The sequence below is a fragment of the Artibeus jamaicensis genome, unplaced genomic scaffold, assembly GCF_021234435.1.
Source record: "Artibeus jamaicensis isolate MK-2021 breed Jamaican fruit bat unplaced genomic scaffold, CSHL_Jam_final scaffold_916, whole genome shotgun sequence".
NCBI lineage: Eukaryota > Metazoa > Chordata > Mammalia > Chiroptera > Phyllostomidae > Artibeus > Artibeus jamaicensis.
Window position 1 is genome coordinate 309,505 of NW_026522059.1, and position 21,739 is coordinate 331,243.

A 21,739-nucleotide genomic window follows, 5' to 3' on the forward strand; every position below is an offset into this window, starting at 1 on the left:
GTGCTAGGCCTGGGGACAGCGAGATCAGGAGACAATCGCTGCGCTAGGGAGAGGAATTCGCAGAAGGGTGTGGGCTTGTAGACTGGCAAACACGTGTCCCCAGACGCCAAGGACTGTGCGCCCTCAGTGCCCAGGCAGTGATGGTGACGGTGGTGGGGTCGCTCCGAGGCGGGAACGCGGAGCAGAGGCAGCACGCGGGATGCATCCGGAAAGCTTCCCCAGCCCAGGGCTGGTCGGGCCTCCTCCACACCCGGGCGCCTGCCGGGGCGTGCCTGCCTTCCTGGCCCCACGAGTCTGAGGCTCGCCTAGCTCACCCCGGGGCCAAGCTTCTGGTCCGGCATCACGCACCAGGCCTTGGAAGAGGGGACTCGCCTCTTCTTGCGGGGAGAGGCTGCACGCTGACCCCACTCTGGGTCAGGCAGGGGACCCAGCCAGCCCTGAGTTTCGCATCCCCGCCGCGCTCCGCCTCAGTGGGATCCGGGAATTCGGGCGAGCTCGGGATTTCGGAGCTCTAGACGCGGAGCGTGAGGCCGAGCGGCGAGGCTTCCAGGCTATCTGCGGCTGTCATCCCGCCAGCCAGAGGCTCCACCGCGGCGCCAATGCGCAGGCGCACGAACCCGGAACCTTAACGCTCAGTTTCCGGGCCGCGTCGGACTGCGTTCACCGCTGGACCGGGTTCGCCGCCGGACCGTGTTCACCGGCGTCCCGGTCCCCGCGCGCCGGCTCAAACTGCCAGGTGGGCAGCGGTCATTGGCACTCCCTCACTTTGTTGCCTTTGGCCCCGCGCAGCCCGGGCTCGGCGCCATGTACGCCGTGTACAAGCAGGCGCACCCGCCCACCGGGCTCGAGTTCTCCATGTACTGCAACTTCTTCAACAACAGTGAGCGCAACCTCGTGGTGGCCGGGACCTCGCAGCTCTACGTGTACCGCTTGAACCGCGACGCCGAGGTAGGCCCCTGCCCCGCCGGCGTCCGCCCCTCCATCTCCCTCTGGTGCAGAACCAGAAGCCCGCTGGACTGCAGCGCCCGAGCGTGACTCTGCACCCCTGTCCCCGGCGCTGCTGTGGGCATGAGCCCTTCTCTCGTGCATCGTGTTTGCTTTTTTGTTTTTCTGATTAAATGATATGAATACTTGCTGTGGGCTAGGTAGTAGGGGTACCATGGTAAACAAATCTGAAAAAACGGGCTAGGGGAAGTTCCCCTAAATAAAGACACACCTGTAAGCACACTTGTAGATTGTAGCCAGTGCAGTGGCGGAAACAGATTATGAAGGAGGCAAGGTATTCCCAGCTGGCTGACCAGGAGATTATCGGAGAGAACATTGTGGCAAAAGGAGCAGGCTGGATTTAGGATGGGGACAGACTGTTGGCCGCAATTTAAGTGAAGTGAAATGAGCTCCTCAGTAGAAGAAATCAAGGGGTGCTTTTGTTGCTGGAGGGGTGAGCGCTGATCCAGGAAGACTTCTTGCAAGAGGCAGCTTTTTCTTTTTCTTTGGGGGTGGTGGTGGTGCGTAAGGCTTAGCCAGTACGACTGGTGAGTGGAGGATGCCCCAGGCAGTAGGAACGCTCTGTGTGAAAGTTGGAAGTTGGACTGGGATGTAGAGTGGAAGGGGAGAGTTGGTCACGTGAGCACAGATGGGCCTCTGAAGGAGACTTGTACACTGGGAAGGAAGGGATGGAGCAGTAACTGGCAGGAAAAGGTTCTTTTCGGAGATGAGCAGACAGCAGCAGATTTATGCAAGAAGGGAATGAGCCATGAGAGCAGGGTTCGTGGGCCACAGCCCACCAAGCCCTAAGGAAGCTTTTCACACCCTTAAAAAAGTTGTGAAAAGATTCCAAAGAAGAATCCTCAACAGACTAGGTATGACTGCTAAGTCAGTTATCCGCTGCCTGGCTCGGTCCAAAAAGTTTGCCACCTCTCACATTGGAGGGTAAAGTGTGGGGCAGGAGGAGATGCAGAGGGAGGGCTGGACAACGGCTTTGAGTGGGTGAGAGGGCTCACTAGTTAGTCCTGGTCCCGAAACAGCCTGTTTTGGCTGCACACGTCTGTGGGTGAGTCAGGAGTTCGGATGGGGCACAGCCTGAACTGCAGGACGCCTGGCCTCTGCTCTGAGGTTGGGCAGAGGATGGGGAAGCTGTGTGGAAGGTGGGCAGGCGCACTGCCAGGGGCCTGTGGAAGGTGCAGCCAAGCACAAGAAAGGCCCCTTGACCTTTGGGAGGTAAAACCATATACCACTTTATTGAAATTAATAAAAGTCCCCAGTAAATAAAAAACATGTCAGGGTTACAAACGGGAAGTCTCATTGCAGAGATTTCAGTCAGCCATTCCCAGGTTTATTAATAAACTTACTGTTCTTTATCTCAAACAACAATAAATTTGTTGCAGTAAGGTTTCTCACTAGATGTAGTAATCTGATTCTCAAACTTATATGGAAGAGCCAAAAATTAAGTACATCCAAGGTAATTCTATTTTATTTTTAAAGCATGTGGGTTTTTAAAAAAGATTTTACTTATTTTTAGAGAGAGAGGAAGGGAGGGAGAAAGAGAGGGAAAGAAACATCACTGTGTGGTTGCCTCTTGTGCACCCCCTACTGGAACCCAGGCAAGTGCCCTGACTGGGAATTGAACCTGCAAATTTTTGGTTTGCAGGCTGGCACTCAATCCACTGAGCCAGACCACCCAGGGCCCAAGGTCATTTTAAACATAAACAAGGTGATGCACTTGCCTGACAGGATTTTTAAGAATCTTTCTTTTAAAGCTGCATCATTAGGTACATTTAAGACAAACTTAGAATATTGGTTTTACTTTATATATATATATAAAACTTTACTTTTGAATTGATTTTTTTGTCTTGAATTGTCTTTTTTAGCTCAGATATTTTTTACCTTAAGATCCATTTTGTCCAATAGTAACCTGGCTATCCCAGCTTTCTTTATTTTAAGTTGTTACATGGGATGTTCTTTTAAAATCTGTCTCCTGATATTTAAAGTGACTCAATAGCAAATGGTTGTTTATCATTCTGGTGGCTTTTGTTTTCTCGTTGGAGTTTTCGTTCACATGGGATGTGATTTCTTGCAAAATCAGGAACGACTGTCTGATTCTGTGTCTTTCTGCATGTTCCTTTATTTCTTCCTGTTTCCTTCTTCTTGGCTTTGTTTTGGATTAACCAGATATTTTTATTTCATTTATCCTCGCTAGTGGCTGTTAGTTACGTATTTTGTGTTGTTTTTCTTACCGGTCATATTAGATGGCAACAGTCTGCCTCCAGCCAGTGCTTTTGCCCCAAATGACAGGGCCCTTGTGGCACTCCAGCCCCGCACATGCCCCCCCCCCCTTTGTTCTGTGTTCCCATGTTTCACATCTGTGGGGGCAAAGCCAGGCAGCCTGGGCGTGCTTACAGCTGCTGCCCAGCCTCTGCTCCTGTGGGCTCCCTGCTTGGGGTGGGTTCCTCAGAAGCCTGTGGCCAGGTTGGGAACTGAGGCTGAGTGTGGCTTTCTGCACATTGGGCTGGGGCGTGTGTGGCTGTCCCCAGAAGAGCCTGGGCTTATGTCCCCCACTGCCCTGAGAGTTTGGTCAGAGCAGAGCCAGCCCTGGGTGGTCTTTCCCCCTTGTCCCTCCATAAGGTGGGGCCACCCATGGCAACAGTGTGTCTCTTCCCTGCCCCCCCCCCCCAGGCACCGATCAAGAATGACAGGAGCACAGGTGAGCACACAGGTGGTTGTCCTGGCCGCATGTCTAGGGGTGAGGTGGCTGGGGCAAGGGAACCCGACCTATACCCATCACCTCTGCCCCAGAGGGAAAGGTCCACAGGGAGCACCGGGAAAAGCTGGAATTGGTGGCTTCCTTCTCCTTCTTCGGCAATGTCATGTCCATGGCCAGTGTGCAGCTGGCAGGTGCCAAGCGGGATGCCCTGCTGCTGAGCTTCAAGGATGCCAAGGTGGGCTTGGCAGGAGGTCCTGGGCACAGTGGTGGGTCGGGGTGGCCAGCTGGGCAGGGCTGCGGTGGGCGGGCCACAGTTCTGACCTGCTGTCCCCAGCTGTCGGTGGTGGAGTATGACCCAGGCACCCATGACCTGAAGACGCTCTCTCTGCACTACTTCGAGGAGCCGGAGCTTCGGGTAGGGCCTGGCTGCCCCTTCCCCCTCCTGCCCCTCCTTTTCCCCTCCCACCCCAGTTCTTGCCCTGCTGCTTCCCTCGGGGTCTCCCATCTGCCCCGAGGTCAGCCTGATGGCCCCCCACCCCCAGGATGGCTTTGTGCAGAACGTGCACACACCGCGGGTGCGCGTGGACCCCGACGGGCGCTGTGCCGCCATGCTCATCTACGGCACACGGCTGGTGGTGCTGCCCTTCCGCAGGGAGAGCCTGGCTGAGGAGCACGAGGGGCTCATGGGCGAGGGGTGAGTGCAGGGGCAGGGTGGTCCCTGAACCCCGGCCGCCTCAGTCTCCTGCCCGCTGAATCCTGTGGTCCCCCAGGCAGAGGTCCAGCTTCCTGCCCAGTTACATCATCGACGTGCGGGCCCTGGACGAGAAGCTTCTCAACATCGTCGACCTGCAGTTCCTGCACGGCTACTATGAACCCACCCTGCTCATCCTGTTTGAGCCCAACCAGACCTGGCCTGGGTGAGGCCCCTCTGCTGTGGACCTCCTTGGGGGACGGTGCAGGGGCGGGGACCCCTGGCTGACCCTCCTGCTGTGGCCCCAGGCGGGTGGCTGTGCGACAGGACACGTGCTCCATCGTGGCCATTTCACTGAACATCACGCAGAAGGTCCACCCCGTCATCTGGTCCCTCACCAGCCTGCCCTTTGACTGCACCCAGGCCCTCGCTGTGCCCAAGCCCATAGGTGAGGGCTGTGGCTGTGGCTGTGGGGGGTGGGATGGAGCACCTTGAGCCCCGCCCACTGACGTGTTTTCCTGCAGGTGGGGTGGTGATCTTTGCTGTCAACTCGCTGCTGTACCTCAACCAGAGTGTCCCCCCGTATGGTGTGGCCCTCAACAGCCTCACCTCGGGCACCACTGCCTTCCCCCTGCGTGAGTGTGGTAGGGCAGGGCTCAGGGTGGGTTTGGGGCAGGGGAGGGGACACTGCTGGGTCCACCTCATGCCCCCACTGAATAGGCACCCAGGAGGGCGTGAGGATCACCCTCGACTGCGCCCAGGCGGCCTTCATCTCCTATGACAAGATGGTCATCTCCCTCAAGGGCGGAGAGATGTGAGTCTCCCCTCGATGAGCCCTGTGCCCCTCAGGGTTGTATCCCCAGCCGCTGCCCCTGGAGCCCTGCCCCCAGCTCAGTGTCCTCCCTCCCACAGCTACGTGCTGACCCTCATCACTGACGGCATGCGCAGTGTTCGCTCCTTCCACTTTGACAAGGCGGCTGCCAGCGTGCTCACCAGCAGTGTGAGTCAGGGCTAGGGGCTGGGCCTGGGCCCGGGCCCGGGTCTGGGTCCTTTCACCACCTCCCTCCCCCCCCCTCCCCCAGATGGTCACCATGGAGCCCGGGTACCTGTTCCTTGGCTCTCGCCTGGGCAACTCCCTCCTTCTCAAGTACACGGAGAAGCTGCAGGAGGCCCCAGCCAGTGCCGTTCGTGAGGCTGCTGACAAGGTGGGTGCCTGGGACTGTCCAGTGCAGGGGCCGGGCCCTCAGGCGTCTCCAGGCCCCACGCGGAGACTTGTCTTGGGCCACACAGGAAAGACATTGCAATGTATAGTCACCAAAACCCTCAATGTTTTAAGTACACTTATGGTTTTGTGTTGGGCCACATGCGTAGCTTCCCTGGGCTGCGTGCGGCCTTGACTATGTAGGGACACTGCCATGTGCAGGGTGTCCCCAGGGCTGCTCACTGTCCCTGCCTCACAGGAAGAGCCTTCGTCCAAGAAGAAGCGAGTGGACTCCACAGTGGGTTGGTCAGGTGAGGGCCAGGGGCCGGGTGGGGATGGGGTGGAGGTGGAGGCCAGGGGACCTGAGTGGCTCAGGAGGGCTCTCTTGTGCCTCAGGGGGCCAGTCGGTGCCACAGGACGAGGTGGACGAGATCGAGGTGTATGGCAGCGAGGCCCAGTCGGGCACACAGCTGGCTACCTACTCCTTCGAGGTGAGGTGTTTGTGCACAGAGGGGCCCTGCCCCAGCTGGCCCACCCACCTGACCGCTGCTGTGCCCTCAGGTGTGTGACAGCGTCCTTAACATCGGACCCTGTGCCAACGCGGCCGTGGGCGAGCCTGCCTTCCTGTCTGAAGAGGTGCCTGGGCTGGGGTGGCGGGCAGGGGTGGTTTGCGGGGGGGCCTCTCCTCACCTCAGCCCCTGCAGTTTCAGAATAGCCCCGAGCCAGACCTGGAGATCGTGATGTGCTCTGGCTACGGCAAGAACGGGGCCCTGTCCGTGCTGCAGGTGTGTGGGTGGTGGCTGGGGGTGGTGTCCCCCGGGGACTTGGGTGGATAGACACCCTCCACCGTCCTTCCAGAAGAGTATCCGGCCCCAGGTGGTGACAACCTTTGAACTTCCTGGCTGCTATGACATGTGGACAGTGGTTGCCCCAGTGCGCAAGGAGCAGGTACGAGCCCCCAGCAGTGTAAGAAGGCCCTGAGGGGGCGATGACCTGGTGCTTCGCCCGTGTAAGGCCCAGGGGAGCCTGCAAGCAGTGGGGCTTCGGCAGGGTCTGCTGCATGGGCCCCGGTGGCCACGGTGAGAGCTTGCTCTGGCGCAGCGGTGGGGCCTGCCCACTGTCTGAGCACCCCAGCTGGGTTTGTGCTTTTTCTGCCCTCACATCACAGGAGGAGACCCCCAAGAGCGAGGGTACAGAGCAGGAGCCCAGCACCCCGGAAACAGAGGATGATGGGCGGAGACACGGGTTCCTGATTCTGAGCCGGGAGGACTCCACTATGGTGAGGGGCCAGCTAGTGAGTGGGACCGACTGCGGGGGGTGGGGTCCCACTGGTGAGGGGTGTGCCTCACCACCATCTCCCACAGATCCTGCAGACCGGGCAGGAGATCATGGAGCTGGACACCAGTGGCTTTGCCACACAGGGCCCCACAGTATTTGCTGGCAACATCGGGGACAATCGCTACATTGTCCAAGTGTCCCCATTGGGCATCCGCCTGCTGGAAGGAGGTGGGCAGAGCAGGTGGGCGGGTAGGTGGGCAGGGCTGGGGTGGCACGTGCTGACCGCCCTATGCCCACAGTGAACCAGCTGCACTTCATCCCCGTGGACCTGGGCTCCCCCATCGTGCAGTGTGCTGTGGCCGACCCCTGCGTGGTCATCATGAGTGCTGAGGGCCATGTCGCCATGTTCCTGCTCAAGAGTGACTCCTATGGGGGCCGCCACCACCGCCTGGCGCTGCATAAGCCTCCGCTGCATCATGTAGGCCCCTCCCCCACCCCCTGGGCACACTGTCCCTGCACCGCTGCCCCCACCCTTCCCCACCACCCTGCCCACCTTCCCCCTACAGCAATCCAAGGTGATCGCGATGTGTGTGTACCGAGATGTCAGCGGCATGTTCACCACTGAGAGCCGCCTGGGCGGGGCCCGTGATGAGCTAGGGGCCCGCAGTGGCTCAGAGGCGGAGGGCCAGGGATCAGAGACCAGGTATGTGGGCTGCCGGGGCCAGGGGCTGGGGGCCTTGTGGCGGGCTGCCCGAGATGTGTGTGTTCCTCAGCCCCACGGTGGACGACGAGGAGGAGATGCTCTATGGGGACTCGGGCTCCCTCTTCAGCCCCAGCAAGGAGGAGGCCCGCCGAAGCAGCCAGCCCCCTGCCGATCGGGACCCCACCCCCTTCCGGGCCGAGCCCACCCACTGGTGTCTGCTGGTGCGGGAGAACGGAACCATGGAGGTGGGTGCACCCTGTGCCGTCACAGCTGCCGGTCCCGTCCCCCACACCTTTCGTGCGCCCACCACCACTCCCCCCCCCCCCGCAGATCTACCAGCTCCCGGACTGGCGGCTGGTGTTCCTGGTGAAGAACTTCCCCGTGGGGCAGCGGGTCCTGGTGGACAGCTCCTTCGGTCAGCCTACTACGCAGGGTGAGGCCCGCAAGGAGGAGGCCACGCGCCAGGGGGAGCTGCCCCTCGTCAAGGAAGTGTTGCTGGTGGCTCTGGGGAGTCGCCAGAGCAGGCCCTACCTGCTGGTGAGCACAGGCCGGCAGGCACCTGCCCCTCCGTGCCTCCCCCGCCCCCACACCTGCACGCCCAGGCCTCCCTACAACCCGGTACTGTCTTCAGGTGCACGTGGACCAAGAGCTGCTCATCTACGAGGCCTTCACCCACGACTCACAGCTGGGCCAGGGAAACCTGAAAGTTCGCTTCAAGAAGGTGTGGTGGCGAGCAGGGGGCGGGGGGGGGGTTGCCGGGCGGGGGGGGCAGGGACCCGGTGCTCACAGTTGCCCCCCACCCCAGGTTCCCCATAATATCAACTTCCGAGAGAAGAAGACAAAGCCGTCCAAGAAGAAGGCGGATGGTGGCGGCGCTGAGGAGGGGGCTGGGGCCCGAGGGCGTGTGGCACGGTTCCGCTACTTTGAGGACATTTATGGCTACTCCGGGGTAGGCAGGTGGCTTTGTGGGAGCCAGGCTGGTGCAGTGGGGACCTCAGTCTGACGACCCCCTCACGGTGCTGCCTCCAGGTGTTCATCTGCGGCCCCTCACCCCACTGGCTCCTGGTGACTGGCCGAGGGGCCCTGCGGCTGCACCCCATGGGCATTGATGGCCCCATCGACTCTTTTGCCCCGTTCCACAACGTCAACTGCCCCCGTGGCTTCCTGTACTTCAACAGACAGGTAGATGCCTGGCGGAAGCTGCCCAGGGCAGGAGCAAGTGTTGGGGCCTGGAAACGAAGCCCTTGGAGACGCGGGGGGGTGGGGGGGAGTATCCAGAGGTGGTGGGGCCAAGGCCGAGGAGGTGAAATGTGGCACTTACTGCTAGGAAGGTTTGGAGGGTGGGGCACGGAGGGGGGTCGAGGGGACCTGCCTGGGTGGCCGGGGTACAGTCAGTATCACTGCTCTGTGTGCTGGGACCCCAGCTCTGCCCCTCAGAAGCCCTGTGACTCTGGCTGAGGTGTTCACCTTTTCCACTTCACTCCCCTCATCTCTGTCACACAGATGATAGCAGTGACCCCAGGGTCACTCCAAGGGCTCAGTGATAATGGTCCTGAGGCACCCAGGACTGGGTGAGGGAGGGGCTGGGGCCCTGGCCTGGGCTCCCTCACCTCTCTGTGCAGGGCCAGTGTGGGCCATTCTCAGCCTCGCTTGCCATGCCCCAACCACAGCTGTGGCCAACACCCCAGCCCTGGAAAAGCCAGAGAGAAGGGAAGGAGGGACAGAGAACTCCAACAGAACCGAGGGCTGATCCCAGGATCCCCTAGGCCTGCGGTCACCTGTGCTGCTTTCAGCAGGCGCCTGGTCTCACTGACTCCCGCATTCCCCCCAGGGTGAGCTGAGGATCAGTGTCCTGCCTGCCTACTTGTCCTACGATGCCCCGTGGCCTGTCAGGAAGATCCCACTGCGCTGTACGGCCCACTACGTGGCCTACCACGTGGAGTCCAAGGTCTGAATCCTCTTCAGGGCCAGGGGACCTTCCGGGCCTGCTCTCTGGTGTGTGACGCCCTCCACTTCCCCAGGTGTATGCTGTGGCCACCAGCACCAACACACCCTGCACCCGCATCCCACGCATGACGGGCGAGGAGAAAGAGTTTGAGACCATTGAGAGAGGTAGGACTTGCCCAAGCTGGGCCTGTGGGGGGGGGGCTGCCCCTCCCTGACCAGCACCCTGTCTCTGCAGATGACCGGTACATCCACCCCCAGCAGGAGGCCTTTTCCATCCAGCTCATCTCCCCAGTCAGCTGGGAGGCCATTCCCAATGCCAGGCAAGGTTGGGCCAGGTGGGCGGCCGGGCGGGAGGCCAGCCAGGGTTTGCGTCCTGACCCAGTCTCTGCAGGATTGAGCTGGAGGAGTGGGAGCACGTGACGTGCATGAAGACAGTGTCACTGCGCAGCGAGGAGACTGTGTCAGGCCTCAAGGGCTACGTGGCCGCTGGGACCTGCCTCATGCAGGGAGAGGAGGTCACGTGCCGCGGGCGGGTAAGGGGCCAACAGGCTGGGGCAGGCGCGCCGGAAGCCCTCCTGCGGTGCCTGCAGGCCGCTGACTGCCTCGCATGCAGATCCTGATCATGGATGTGATCGAGGTGGTGCCTGAGCCTGGCCAGCCCCTGACTAAGAACAAGTTCAAGGTCCTGTACGAGAAGGAGCAGAAGGGGCCTGTGACTGCATTGTGCCACTGCAACGGCCACCTGGTGTCAGCCATCGGTCAGAAGGTGTGTCTCTGCCCTGCCCAGCCTGTTGCCCTGCCCACCCGTGAGCCACCAGCTGCCAGCTCTCCTGTCCACAGATCTTCCTGTGGAGCCTGCGTGCTAGCGAGCTGACGGGCATGGCCTTCATCGACACCCAGCTCTACATCCACCAGATGATCAGTGTCAAGAACTTCATCCTGGCCGCAGATGTCATGAAGAGCATCTCACTGCTGCGCTACCAGGAGGACAGCAAGACACTGAGCCTTGTGTCCAGGGTACCTGCAGGGCTGGCACCCTGTGCTGGGGAGGGGGGGTCCCTGTCCCCAGGGGGACCCTGACGTGCCCTTCCCTCCATTTCCAGGACGCCAAGCCCCTGGAAGTGTACAGCGTGGACTTCATGGTGGACAATGCTCAGCTGGGCTTCCTGGGTGAGTGCAGGGTCTGGGGCCAGGGTCCCTGGAACCGTGGCAAGGGCCAGGCTGACTCTGGGCTGTGTTTGCAGTGTCTGACCGTGACCGAAACCTGATGGTATACATGTACCTGCCAGAGGGTGAGCACTCCCTTCCTGCCGGGGCCGGGGCCGGGGGGGGGGGGCCCGGGGCGGCCGGGGCCAGGGCCGGGCCCTGACCTGCAGTCCCTCTGGCCCAGCCAAAGAGAGCTTTGGCGGCATGCGCCTGCTGCGCCGGGCAGACTTCCACGTAGGCGCCCACGTGAACACCTTCTGGAGGACACCGTGCCGAGGTGCTGCCGAGGGGCCCAGCAAGAAGTCGGTAGTGTGGGAGAACAAGCACATCACGTGGTTTGGTGAGTGTTGGATCCCCCTGGGGGCCCATGGCTGGGTGGGGGGTGCTGGGTCACCTGCTCACACTGTGTCCCCACAGCCACACTGGATGGTGGCATCGGGCTCCTGCTGCCCATGCAAGAGAAGACCTACCGGCGGCTGCTGATGCTGCAGAACGCACTGACCACCATGCTGCCCCACCACGCCGGCCTCAACCCCCGAGCCTTCCGGTGAGCACCCCCCGCACCCCCCTCTAGGTCCGCCACAACTCCCCACCACCTAATGCCTCCCTAGGATGCTGCACGTCGACCGGCGGACCCTGCAGAACGCCGTGCGGAACATCCTGGACGGAGAGCTGCTCAACCGCTACCTGTACCTCAGCACCATGGAGCGCAGTGAGCTGGCCAAAAAGATCGGCACCACGCCGGACATTGTGAGTGGCCCGCTTCTTCACCCTGCCCCCACTCCAGCCCTCACCACCCTCACCTGCTTCTCTCCCCACAGATCCTGGACGACCTGTTAGAGACAGACCGTGTTACTGCCCACTTCTAGACCCCTGGACACAGCCACAGCCCCACCCCCTTTTTGTACAAAACACAGAAAAGAGACTTGTTGGATTTGAGAAGTGTGTGTGGTCATTGCAGGCCCCCTGCCCCCACCAGTGGTCAGAGCCCCAGGTATCTCCCCACGCCAGCGCCTCCGGCCCTGGCCAGCACTGGTCCTCCTGCTGGGGCCTAGGTCTCCAGGTACTCGTACAGCCCCTCGGTCTGGGGCATGAGGCCAAGGTGCACCAGCGCTCGGACCAGGAGGGCGGTGAGCCGCATGGACAGGGTCTCCAGCCTGGGCAAGGGGGTGGAGTGGGGACGTCAGTGGGGGGAGCAGGCGCTGCCGTCCCCACGCCCACTGGGCTCCAACTGTCCACTCACCTCAGGGCCACTTCAAACTTGAACGTCTCCCAGACAACCCTGAGGTGGCGTAGGAGGCTGGCACCATAAACACTCGGCTGCCCTGTGCCCAGCAGGCGGCTCCAGCCCCTGACCGCACTGTGGGAAACAGACTCAGCTTGGACTCCCCCACCCCCACCCGGGCCCCCCACCAGCACCCACCTCTTGGCCATGAGGAAGTAGCGGTCCACTGGGGCGCCGAGGGCGGTGTTGATGGCGCGGACAGTGTTGATGTTGCGCAGCACGAGCAGCATGGACCGCGGCAGGGCCTTGAGCACAGCCATGATGTCCTCGAAGTGCTCCCGCGCCATGGCCTGCATGTAGGCTGCCTCCTCGCGGCTCAGCAGGTGTGACCGCCACAGCTGCCGCAGGCGCACCGGCCTCTGCATGAGCACCTCCGAGAACAGGAAGTAGTCTGGGGCGGGGCTGAGCCGGGCTGTGCGGTCACCACCCCCCCACGTGCCCCAGACTCACCTTCCACCCCGAGTGCGGCCGCATGCATCCTCATCGAGGTGTCGTCCCTTAGGATGATGGCCCGCCACAGCTGACACAGGGCTGAGCGGTCCCTGTGGGGCCCAGAGTGAGCAGAGGCCAGGCCCAGCCCCCCCAGGCCCCCCCCCAGCCCCACTTACTTCTCATCCAGGAACTGGTAGAGCCCATGGTCCAGCAGAACCAGCTGTGCCTTCCCGTCCGGGCCTCTCCGCACCAGAACTGGGGGTGGCACACGGGCTCACTCGCACCCACCCCACCCCCACAGCCCTCCCCGCCACGTGGCTCTTCCTACCGTTGCCGGGGTGGGGGTCGGAGTGGATGAAGCCTGTGTAGAATATCTGCTCAGCAAAAGCCTGGATGAGCTTCTCTGCTATCTGGGGCAAGGACAGGGCCATGCTGTCACACAGTGCTCCCATCCCGTGTCCCCACTGGGTCCCCATGCCCTGCACACATGGCACTCACATCCCGCACGGCCAACCCCATGGACTTGATGGCCTCCACGTCATTGACCTTGCAGCCTTCACAAAACTCGGCTGTCAACACGCGCTGGGAGAGAGCGAGAGGCTGAGCTCGGCAGACCCACGCAGCCCCCCGACACCCACCCAGGAGGGGCCCGGCCCACCTTGCTGGACGTGTCCCAGTGCACTCGGGGGACCACAACGTAGCGGAAGTGCTGCAGGTCCCGCGCACAGCGCTCAGCGTTCCGCCCCTCATTCTCAAAGTCCAGCTCCTGGGCCAGGGTCCCCTTCAAGTCCTGAGGGCCACACGGGCAGCGGGGGATTGGGACCCGGTGCCGGGCAGCACAGCCCGTGCAGAAGCTGCTCCCCAGCCTGCCTGTGGGCAGTGGTACCTGGAGGACCCAGCTGAAGCCGAAGCTGGGGTGCATGAGCTCCACCAGCCGCAGCAGGAGCTCCAGGGTGTGGATGTCCCCATCGAAACGGTCCCGCAGGTCGATGTACTGCACCTGCGAGGGTGCAGGGAGGACAGGCTGCCGCTGTCACCTGAGCCCACTCCTGCCTCCTGTCGGCTGCCCTCCAAGGCGGGTGCCTTGTACCTTTACAGCCACAACGGTGCCATCATGCCGCCGGGCGCGGTGCACCTGGGCCAGGCTGGCGGCAGCGATGGGCTGGTAGTCGAACTCCTGGAAGAGCTCCTGGGGCGGGGCCTGGAAGTCCTCGAGAAACAGCTCGTCCACCTGGCCAGAGAGGGTCCTTAGAGCAGCGTGCAGGCCACTGCTGAGCACCACCTGCCAGCTCTGCACCCCCAGGGGCAGGGCTCACCTCCCGGAAGCCACGTGTGAGGGCCCTGTCTTCAAGCACACGCAGTGTCCTGATGTACTCGGGGGGCAGCAGGTGGTTGAAGGAGCACAGCCCCTGGCCCAGCTTCACGTATAGGCCCCCGTTGTTGATGGCCCCGGCCACCAGAGCATCCGCTGCCCGCTGATGACACGCAGACATCACCTCCAAGTACCTCGGGCTGTTCTGACCACAGACATGGAGGGAGGGGATGGGGACAGGTGGGCATCTCAGTCTACCCAACACCCACCCCACAGCACAGGTGGGCCCCGCTACCACCAAGGACGCACGGACAGACCTCTTCCACCCCTCGCAGGACGACGTTCGTGCACCACCAGTAGTCCGTGGAGATCTGCAGGCCGATCCTCACAGACCTGCCGGCACAGGCTCCCTCAGCACCGGCCCTGCCCGCCCCCTGAGCACCAGGGGGCAGAGGCGCTCAGCCCGGCCTCCTCGCTCTCTGAACTGCATCAGTGTCAGCCACTGGTCTGCAGAGGAGGCCTCCTGAATCCATGCCAACCCTCAGCCCCTGAACCCCACTGCCAGGTGCCCAAAACCAAAGAGAAGGGTGAGAGCTGGGGTGGGGGGCCTCCAGATGCGGTCTTTCCACTCTGGCAGAGCACTCGCCGCAGAGGAGGTCCACCTGGACCCGGCACACTGCAGCTGACTGCTGGCCAGGCCGCCACTGTCCTGGCTCCTGTGCGGGCCCACCCGCACCCCCATCCCGGGCCCCCGTGAACGGGAGCCCCCGGGGAATCAACTCCCAGACGGGGATCCCCAGAGCTCCTGCCAGCGGGACAGCCCAGCACGACCCCGGACGCCCATGTCCCGTCTGTTGTCCGCAGCGTCTCACACATGCTCCCCATGCCTCAGGCTCTGGGCGGGCAGCCCTGGGTCTGACAGGAAAGGACCCAGGCCTGGAACCCAGGCTTCTGACACTCAGACCTTCGCAGGAGGGACATGGGGCTCCTGTCCTTCAAGGCAGGAGCCCTGGCAGGACCCAGGGCCAGTCGAGAGCCGAGCCTTTCCTTCCCGCCCTGGCCATGTTCCGCCCCTGGCCACCAGCACCACAGATGGCACGGGAGCAGACAGGGCTGTCTGTAAGGAAGGAGGGTGAGTGAGAGGAGTGCTCAGAGCTCCCTGGTGACCTGGGGGCAGGGGCCCTTCCTAAGAAACCCAGCCCGAAACCCAGGGCCAGGTCTGCACAGGAGCGGGGTGACCACCCAGTAAGTCCCTGTCTGTGGATGAGCCAGGTGTCTTACAGCTGGAAAAAAATGAGCTACAACTAGAGAGACAGGAGGTGTCTGTGTGAACACAGAGGGTGGACGCCCGCGGAAGCCTGGGGCCCAGTACCCGAGCAGCTACACACAGGCCTGCTCACCAAGGCCCTGAGACCTCCAGCCTGTCTCCACCCCGAGGGACAGTAGCCAATGCCAGCGCTGCAAAGGGACAAGATGAGCTGCACTGTTCTGCAGTGGAGAAAAAAAATGCTCAAAAATGGAGACACGTCCAAAAGATTTAGAGACGTTCATGGTAAAATCTCAGTTCTCCGAAGCACATTCCCAACTACGTTTGATATGTTTTACAATAAAATGTTGATTCTTAAAAAGGGTCACAAAAGCTAAGTTGAGCCCTGGCTGGTGCGGCTCGGTGGATTGAGCGCAGGCCTGTGAACCAAAAAGTCGCCAGTTCAGTTCCCAGTCAGGGCACATGCCTGGGCTGTGGGCAGGGTCCCCAGTGGGGGCCTTGCAGGAGGCAGCCACATGTTGACGTTTCTCTCCCTCTCTTTCTCCTTTTCCCTCTCTCTAAAAATAAAATCTAAAAAAAAAAAAAAAAAGAGCTGAGTCAAAGGGGTTCTGACTCACTGCCCTGGAACAGTTTAGCAACAAAATAACAAGTGACACTAACAAAGCAGCCCACGGGGTACAGTGGGAGTCTAGGTCGACAACTTACTTGCAAAAGTTTCAAGCAAAACGTTCTTTTCTATTATTCTTGCAACTTTTCTGGACATTTGAAATTGTGACCAAAAAATGGGGGAGAGCCCGGAGACTGTAGAAAGAAACCAGGCCCTGACGCTCCTCCTCCACTCGGGTCTTTATCTGCCGCCGTCCTGCCAGGGAACCATCCTGCCAGGGAACCGTCCTGCCAGGGAACCATCCTGCCAGGGAACGGGTGCCCGGCCTCTCGGGGTCGACTCACCCCCCACCCTGCTTCTTCCCCAGGCTCCTGCACCCACGCTGCCCAGCACCCAGGCCCCGCTGTGTGTCCCACCTGAACCAGGCCTGCCCATCCGAGCAACTGTTAAGACTTAGAGCTGACAAGAAGGCACAGACTGCGGGGGGCCTGGCTCCAACCCCAGCCCAGCTTGACCCCAGCAGAGAGGTGGCAAGATGCGCCCAAGCTGACCGCAGGGCAGTGCAGAGCCGAGCTGCAGAGGGACAGCCCAAGGAGGGGTGGGTCACAGAAGAAGTGGACCTGCCTCGGCTCTGCTGTGAACCAGCAATGGGCTTGCTTCACCCGGAAGGCAGGAGCGGGCAGCAGTCAGCCACCTGGTGTCTCTGGGCTGAGTGTAAACCTCAGTGAAGCTTCTGGCTAAGAGCCTGAAGGTTTCCGTGGCCCTGGCCTGAAGCGGCCCAGGTCTGAGAGGCAGCAGGCGCTCACAGCCAGTGCGTCAGGCCCGCCCTGGGGCAGCCTCACCGGAGGCCTTTCCCCAGCACTCTTGTGGGGTGGGGGAGAGCGGGGCGGTGTGTTTGGGCCAGCTGAGGTTTCACTCAGGGCCGAGAGCTGGCTCTTAGGACTTTGCAGCTGCAGGGACTCCTGGGTCTGACCAAGGGTGGGAGTGCTGGCCCACAGGGCTGCACCGAGATCAGCACCCTGACGGAAGGCAGGGTCAGAGAGCCTGAAGAGCAGCACCGCCGGGACCATGCCGGGCACTGGGAGCCGAGGGCGGGCGGCCCCAGCCCCTCCCCACCCCACGTGGTGGAGGCGCATCAGCGTGGATGGCTCACCGGCACTATGCCCGTGAGGATGACGCCGTGCCACCAGCCCTCCTACCTGCCAAAGCGCCCGACGCCGTCCACCATGAGCCGCATCCTCCTCTTCTCCTGCGGCTCTGCCGTGAAGTAGCGGACGCCAAGGAGCAAGGGCAGCCCCAGGGCTGTGGCAGAGAGCACCTTCTTCCATGGGGGCTGGGACCTCGAGGACCTGGAGGGACACAGGTGCACGGCCCGGTTGGTCCGGGCGCCCGTGTGACAGCAGAGTGCTCTCTTGGACCCTCCCGCCCTGTGCCCTGCGACGGTTCCCCACCCCCCACACTGTCTGAGCCTCAGCTCTCATTGTCATCTGTTCACAATGATGTGGCAGGGGTCCTGTCCCTGAACCCCAGTCCCAGGTTAGCCCACCACACCAGGGACCAAATGCAGCCTGTCTTGGGCTGGATAGGGGAAGGGGTGTGTTCAGAGAAGGTCCACCCTTGGGCTCCCAAAAGACCGAGAGGATGCAGAGAGCTCACCCTCGAGCAGGTAGGATCCTGAGGCTTCTCCTGAGGCAGGGGGTGGGGACTGGCCAGCTTGGTGGCCTGCTCTGCAGCACAGCGCAGTGGGTGTGGCAAAGTGGGAACTGCAAAGCGAGCAACAGCACAGGGTCAGATGGGGCAGCCTCGTGCCCTTGGCCTGCCCAGGCACTGTCAGGGCCCGGGGAGCTGTCGTGTTGTGTTTCCTGCTGCTGAGACCCCTGGACCACGACCCTGGGAAGGCACTCTTCAGACAGGAGCGGGCAGAACACCTAAACACAGGCCCCGGCTGGCTCAGCAGTCGGAGCTTCGTCCCAGTTTGCCGAGGCTTCAGGACCCCTGGTCAGGGCACACACAGAAGGCAACCAATGAAGCATCAGTAAGTGGGACTCCAAATCTACATTTCTCTCTCTCCCTTCCTCTCTCTAAAACCAATAAACAAAAGAATGTGTAACCACACAATCGTCACAATCTCGAAGACCAGACACAGGGGAAACAGGCTATTGTCCCAGAAGCGGACGAAGGCCTTGGGGACTCGGCCCCCCCACCCCAGAGGCAGCGTGGAGATGCCAGCCAGCAGGATGCCAAGCAGCAAAGTCCCTGGGAGGCTCTCTGCTCACGGGCAACCCTGGTCACCCACCCACTTCAACTGTGACTTCTAAGAGTTCCTCACCCACAACTTTCCAAACTGCAAAGTCTCAGTTTTTAGGGAAAAACTGACTAAGTGTGTGCACAGTAAACTGTGGCCCGCAGCACAGCCACTGAGCTGTCACTGTGGACTCTGCGCCAGATGAGGCGCCGACTGTCCCAGCAGTTTCTGTGTGCAGTCTGAAGAGTCTCAAGGACAGCAACACGGAGCAGAAGTCAAAGGAAAGTGCCCGTGACCTGCTTTGCCCCGAGGAGGACGATGCTGACTAAACCTCTGCCAGCAAGGCCACGCACAGCCAGGGCCAGAGCGGCCAGTGCCCACTGCCCCCTGGCCACGTGACGCACACAGGGCCACATAGGCCACGTGGAGCCAGCAGGGCTGCATGGGAGAGCAGCCCAGGGGACAGATCTGTGAGCACCCACGGTGGTTAGCTCTCCACAAGCGTGAGTGCCTGCAGGGGTCCACCCTGCCCACCCACACCGTGCCTGCCCCCCCCCGCCCAGTTCTACCCAGGCCCCGTCCAGACCTCCCCATGCCCCTCACCTGACCACGTACCTTCCACCACTCACACCCACCCACCACCAAGCCCTGCCATGGAGGCTGGCCTGAAAGTGGGCCCTGTGTGGGACCAGGGACCACAGACAGACACAGACGGGGCTGTGGGAAGAGCACCAGGTACAAGGGAGGGAGGGCTCCCAGGGCCTGGCAGTAAGGGGACGTCCTGGAGGACACCAGAAGGTGTCGTAGGCAGAGGACACAGTGTCAGTGAAGGCCTGAAGCCAGGACAGGACAGGATGTTTCTGAGGAGACAGACCTATGTGGCTAGAAAACGTGTGCTCAGGGTTGAGGAGGGGCAGCCGGAAGTGAGAAGGGAGGGGCAAAAGGAGTGGACCCTCCTCCTGGAGAAGCCCACAGCCCCCCACGGAGGGACACATAGAGAGGACTCATTCCCAAAGAAGTGTGTGCAGCCACAGCCAGGCACCAGCCGGTCGTGGTCCCTGGGGCTTTCTGGACTCAGTGGCCTCCTGTGGAAGGGGCCCCGCGAGTGACGCAGAGCCCGTGAGGTCCGAGCTCTGGGATGGGCAGGCGGGTCTGCGGCTTCCCTCCCTCACCTGGGCTGGGCTGACTCCCACCTGATACCTTCTGTCTCTGAACGGGGGTGGCAGTGCCCACCCTGCGAGGCTGGGAAAGTGCGCGGTGGTGGAAGCACAGCACAGTCCTCAGGGCCTGGCACTGAGCAGGCGCCCGTGGGAAGGAGGGCGTTCGTCTGCTGCGCGGCTCCGGGCCGAGCTGGCGGTGGGCGACACCCTTCCTGGTCCTGGACTGGCCACCCTGAAACCTTCCAGTGCACAGGGCTGCTGGCAGCTGGAGGGGAGCACCCTGTCCCCAAGAGTCCTTCACAGGCGAGGGTTTGGTGAGCAAGTGCCAAGTCACCTACCTCAGAGCCTTCAACACCACTTTGATTTTAAAACACACCTTTCTTGGGGGGGGAGGGTGTAGATGAAATAAATGCAATAGAAACACAGCATTCTTAATCCACCCCAAGCAATCCAATAAAATAATTTTTAAGCTTTTTTCTGTTCTAGCATAAATTATCCACCAACTGATAATTACAGGACTGTTTGAATAACTATGTGATTACGACTTGCATTTTATTTAAAATGACTAAATAAAACCAAAACATGCTGTCCTTTCACAGAAGAGAATACTAAATTTGAATCATTTGACACTTAAGCACGAGGCCATGGCTGTGTCCCCAGCCCCCTGACCACAGCCCAGCACTGTCAGGGGTCCTAGTGCGGAAGGCGAGGGCCAGAGGCCGAGGCCTCTGAGCACCAGGCTGAGGCCTCTGAGCACCAGGCCGAGTGGGCTGGGCCACAGTCCCCGGGAAACTCAGGAGAGCTCTGGCTGCGTCTCCTCAGCTCTGGCTCAGTTTGCAGCACCAACTCCTCACCCAGCCTCCTGCAACACAGGGCTGCAGGTGGGCCCTGCTCAGCCCAGGCCTGTTCTCCAAGCTGCTGTCCTGCCTGGAGGGAGTAGCGTTCAACCTCTGCTCCTGGTCTGTCCCTTCTCCACTGTCCTTATCACAGAGGAGTGACTGTCAGCATAGCCTCTGTGTCCCCAGCAGCCTGAGCAGGGCCCACTTCTCCATCACGTCTGTACTTCTAGGGTCTAGCACATGCTTCACCAGATGAAGCAGAAACTCCACCAGTGTTTGCTGCACTGACCAATTGTGGTAAGTCCAGAACAGCCCTAAACCAGGTGGCCCAGGTGAGGACACTAGGTGGGCCACAGGCTAAGCAGGGCACAGCCAGCCACAGGCAAGCAGCCCTGCAGCAGCCCAGCCAGGACTCCACGCGTGAGGCCTTGTGCCTGGAACGCCACCCCAGCCACAGGCCCTGCCAGCTGGCGCAGGAACACTGCAATCGCTATCACAAAGCTCATAAACATGTGCTCTTTAACACGGAACAACGAGCGGGGTGGCCATGTGCTCGGCGCCCTCGGAGCTGTTCCTTTTCCTTATCGCCCTGCAGATTAGATTGGACACGGCCCATCAGTGGGAAAATGACAGTGGGCAGGCCCCCGGCGGTGAGGAGCCACCGCTGAGTCTCAGGGTGATGCGGTGACGGGGGAGTCCAACCCGCGGCCCCCTTGTGGCCCAGAACAAAAGTATAAGTTTACTTAAAACCTTTCTTTTACTCATCAGTTCTCCTTACTGTCTGTGTATTTAATGTGTGGCCCAGAAAGGCTGGGCACCCCGGCAACAGAATCCTGCAGAGAGCTGGCAAGAGCCCAGCGGGATGAATCTCAGGGTCAACCCCTTGCACCAGCAGGGGAGGGCCCACGCAGACCTGTCCTCCGGGTGAGCCTGGGAAGCGGGCCACGGCAGGGGTGGGGAGGAAGGACCGTGGGCACAGTGACCCTCTCAGCGGCGGCAGGCTGCGCCCACTGCACTTAGAAGCGGGGCGGAGGGACAATTAGGGGCCAACCCTGCCCCTGCACCCCGATTCCCAGGCTCACCCCGAGGGCAGGAGAATCCGGGGACCTGATGCGTGAAGACGCTTCATGGGCTGTGAAGGGCTTTACTCCGGGCCCAGCCCACGGCAGCCCGCCCCGGGCCCACGGAGATCCCACTACAGGGAATGTCTGACCCTGCACCGCTAGGCTTGCCGGACAGGTGTGAGTCTACAGAAACCCCGAGTGTAAATGCCGGCACTCCAAACCGCGGCAGGAGAGGGCCGGGTCCTTGCGGAGGGACGGGTGACAGAGGCGCTAAGGGCGGAGATGCCACAGGTGGGAGGGGCCCCAGGCCCCGGGGGGCCGGCTGCGGCGCCAGGTCGGAACGCGCGGGAGAGGGCGCGCGCAGGGCCGGGGAAAGGGCGCCCCGCGAGCAGCAGAAGCGGCCGGAAGAAGGCCTCCGGCCTGGGTCCCCGCAGAGCCCGACGCCCTGAGGGTCCGAGGGCGCAGGCCTGGTCCACAGGGTCTCTGACAGGGCCCGGACGAGCCGTCACTGGGGTGCGCGGGGAAGCGGGTCTCGGAGCCCTGAAGGTCTCGCACGGGCGGCTGACGGCGGCCGGGGAAGGGACTCACCGGTCGCCACATGTTCGGCCGCCGCTCCGCGCCGCTTCGATGCAGCTCGCTTCCCCACGGCCAGCAGTCTCCGCGGGAGGCCGTGCACTGCGCACGCGCGCCCGGCAGGACGGCGGGCGGGCCGGGAGCCCCGCCCCGAGCGCGCCCACTGCTGCGGCGCCGCAGCGCCCCCTGCCGGCCCCTCGTGGCGCAGCTCCAGGGCCCGCGCGCTGTC

The 21,739-nt window shown here is 61.8% G+C and overlaps 2 protein-coding genes across 2 annotated transcripts; one reads left to right on the forward strand and one right to left on the reverse strand.

Annotated features, from left to right (window-relative positions):
* The first annotated feature begins 655 nt into the window (after window positions 1–655).
* Window positions 656–11,677, forward strand: CPSF1 (cleavage and polyadenylation specific factor 1). Its single transcript, XM_037166493.2, has 37 exons — window positions 656–948; window positions 3,673–3,700; window positions 3,793–3,935; window positions 4,035–4,115; window positions 4,243–4,394; window positions 4,471–4,617; window positions 4,700–4,839; window positions 4,916–5,026; window positions 5,112–5,205; window positions 5,304–5,391; window positions 5,474–5,596; window positions 5,852–5,903; window positions 5,989–6,083; window positions 6,154–6,228; window positions 6,297–6,377; window positions 6,451–6,540; window positions 6,761–6,871; window positions 6,957–7,098; window positions 7,170–7,348; window positions 7,437–7,573; window positions 7,644–7,818; window positions 7,904–8,110; window positions 8,205–8,294; window positions 8,379–8,522; window positions 8,603–8,755; window positions 9,405–9,521; window positions 9,595–9,685; window positions 9,756–9,840; window positions 9,912–10,053; window positions 10,134–10,286; window positions 10,361–10,537; window positions 10,624–10,690; window positions 10,765–10,812; window positions 10,911–11,066; window positions 11,144–11,273; window positions 11,338–11,476; window positions 11,548–11,677. The coding sequence occupies exons 1-37, from the start codon at window positions 805–807 to the stop codon at window positions 11,593–11,595; spliced, it is 4,335 nt and encodes a 1,444-aa protein (XP_037022388.1). The 5' UTR covers window positions 656–804; the 3' UTR covers window positions 11,596–11,677.
* Window positions 11,678–11,681: 4 nt separating this feature from the next.
* On the reverse strand, window positions 11,682–21,626 carry ADCK5 (aarF domain containing kinase 5). The gene is made up of 15 exons (XM_037166527.2): window positions 21,526–21,626; window positions 17,286–17,392; window positions 16,829–16,978; window positions 14,073–14,148; window positions 13,760–13,960; window positions 13,534–13,674; window positions 13,330–13,443; window positions 13,102–13,233; window positions 12,942–13,025; window positions 12,772–12,853; window positions 12,620–12,698; window positions 12,462–12,553; window positions 12,150–12,402; window positions 11,970–12,086; window positions 11,682–11,883 (listed from the first exon to the last, which is right to left on the reverse strand). The coding sequence occupies exons 1-15, from the start codon at window positions 21,535–21,537 to the stop codon at window positions 11,778–11,780; spliced, it is 1,746 nt and encodes a 581-aa protein (XP_037022422.1). The 5' UTR covers window positions 21,538–21,626; the 3' UTR covers window positions 11,682–11,777.
* Between the last annotated feature and the right edge of the window lie 113 nt (window positions 21,627–21,739).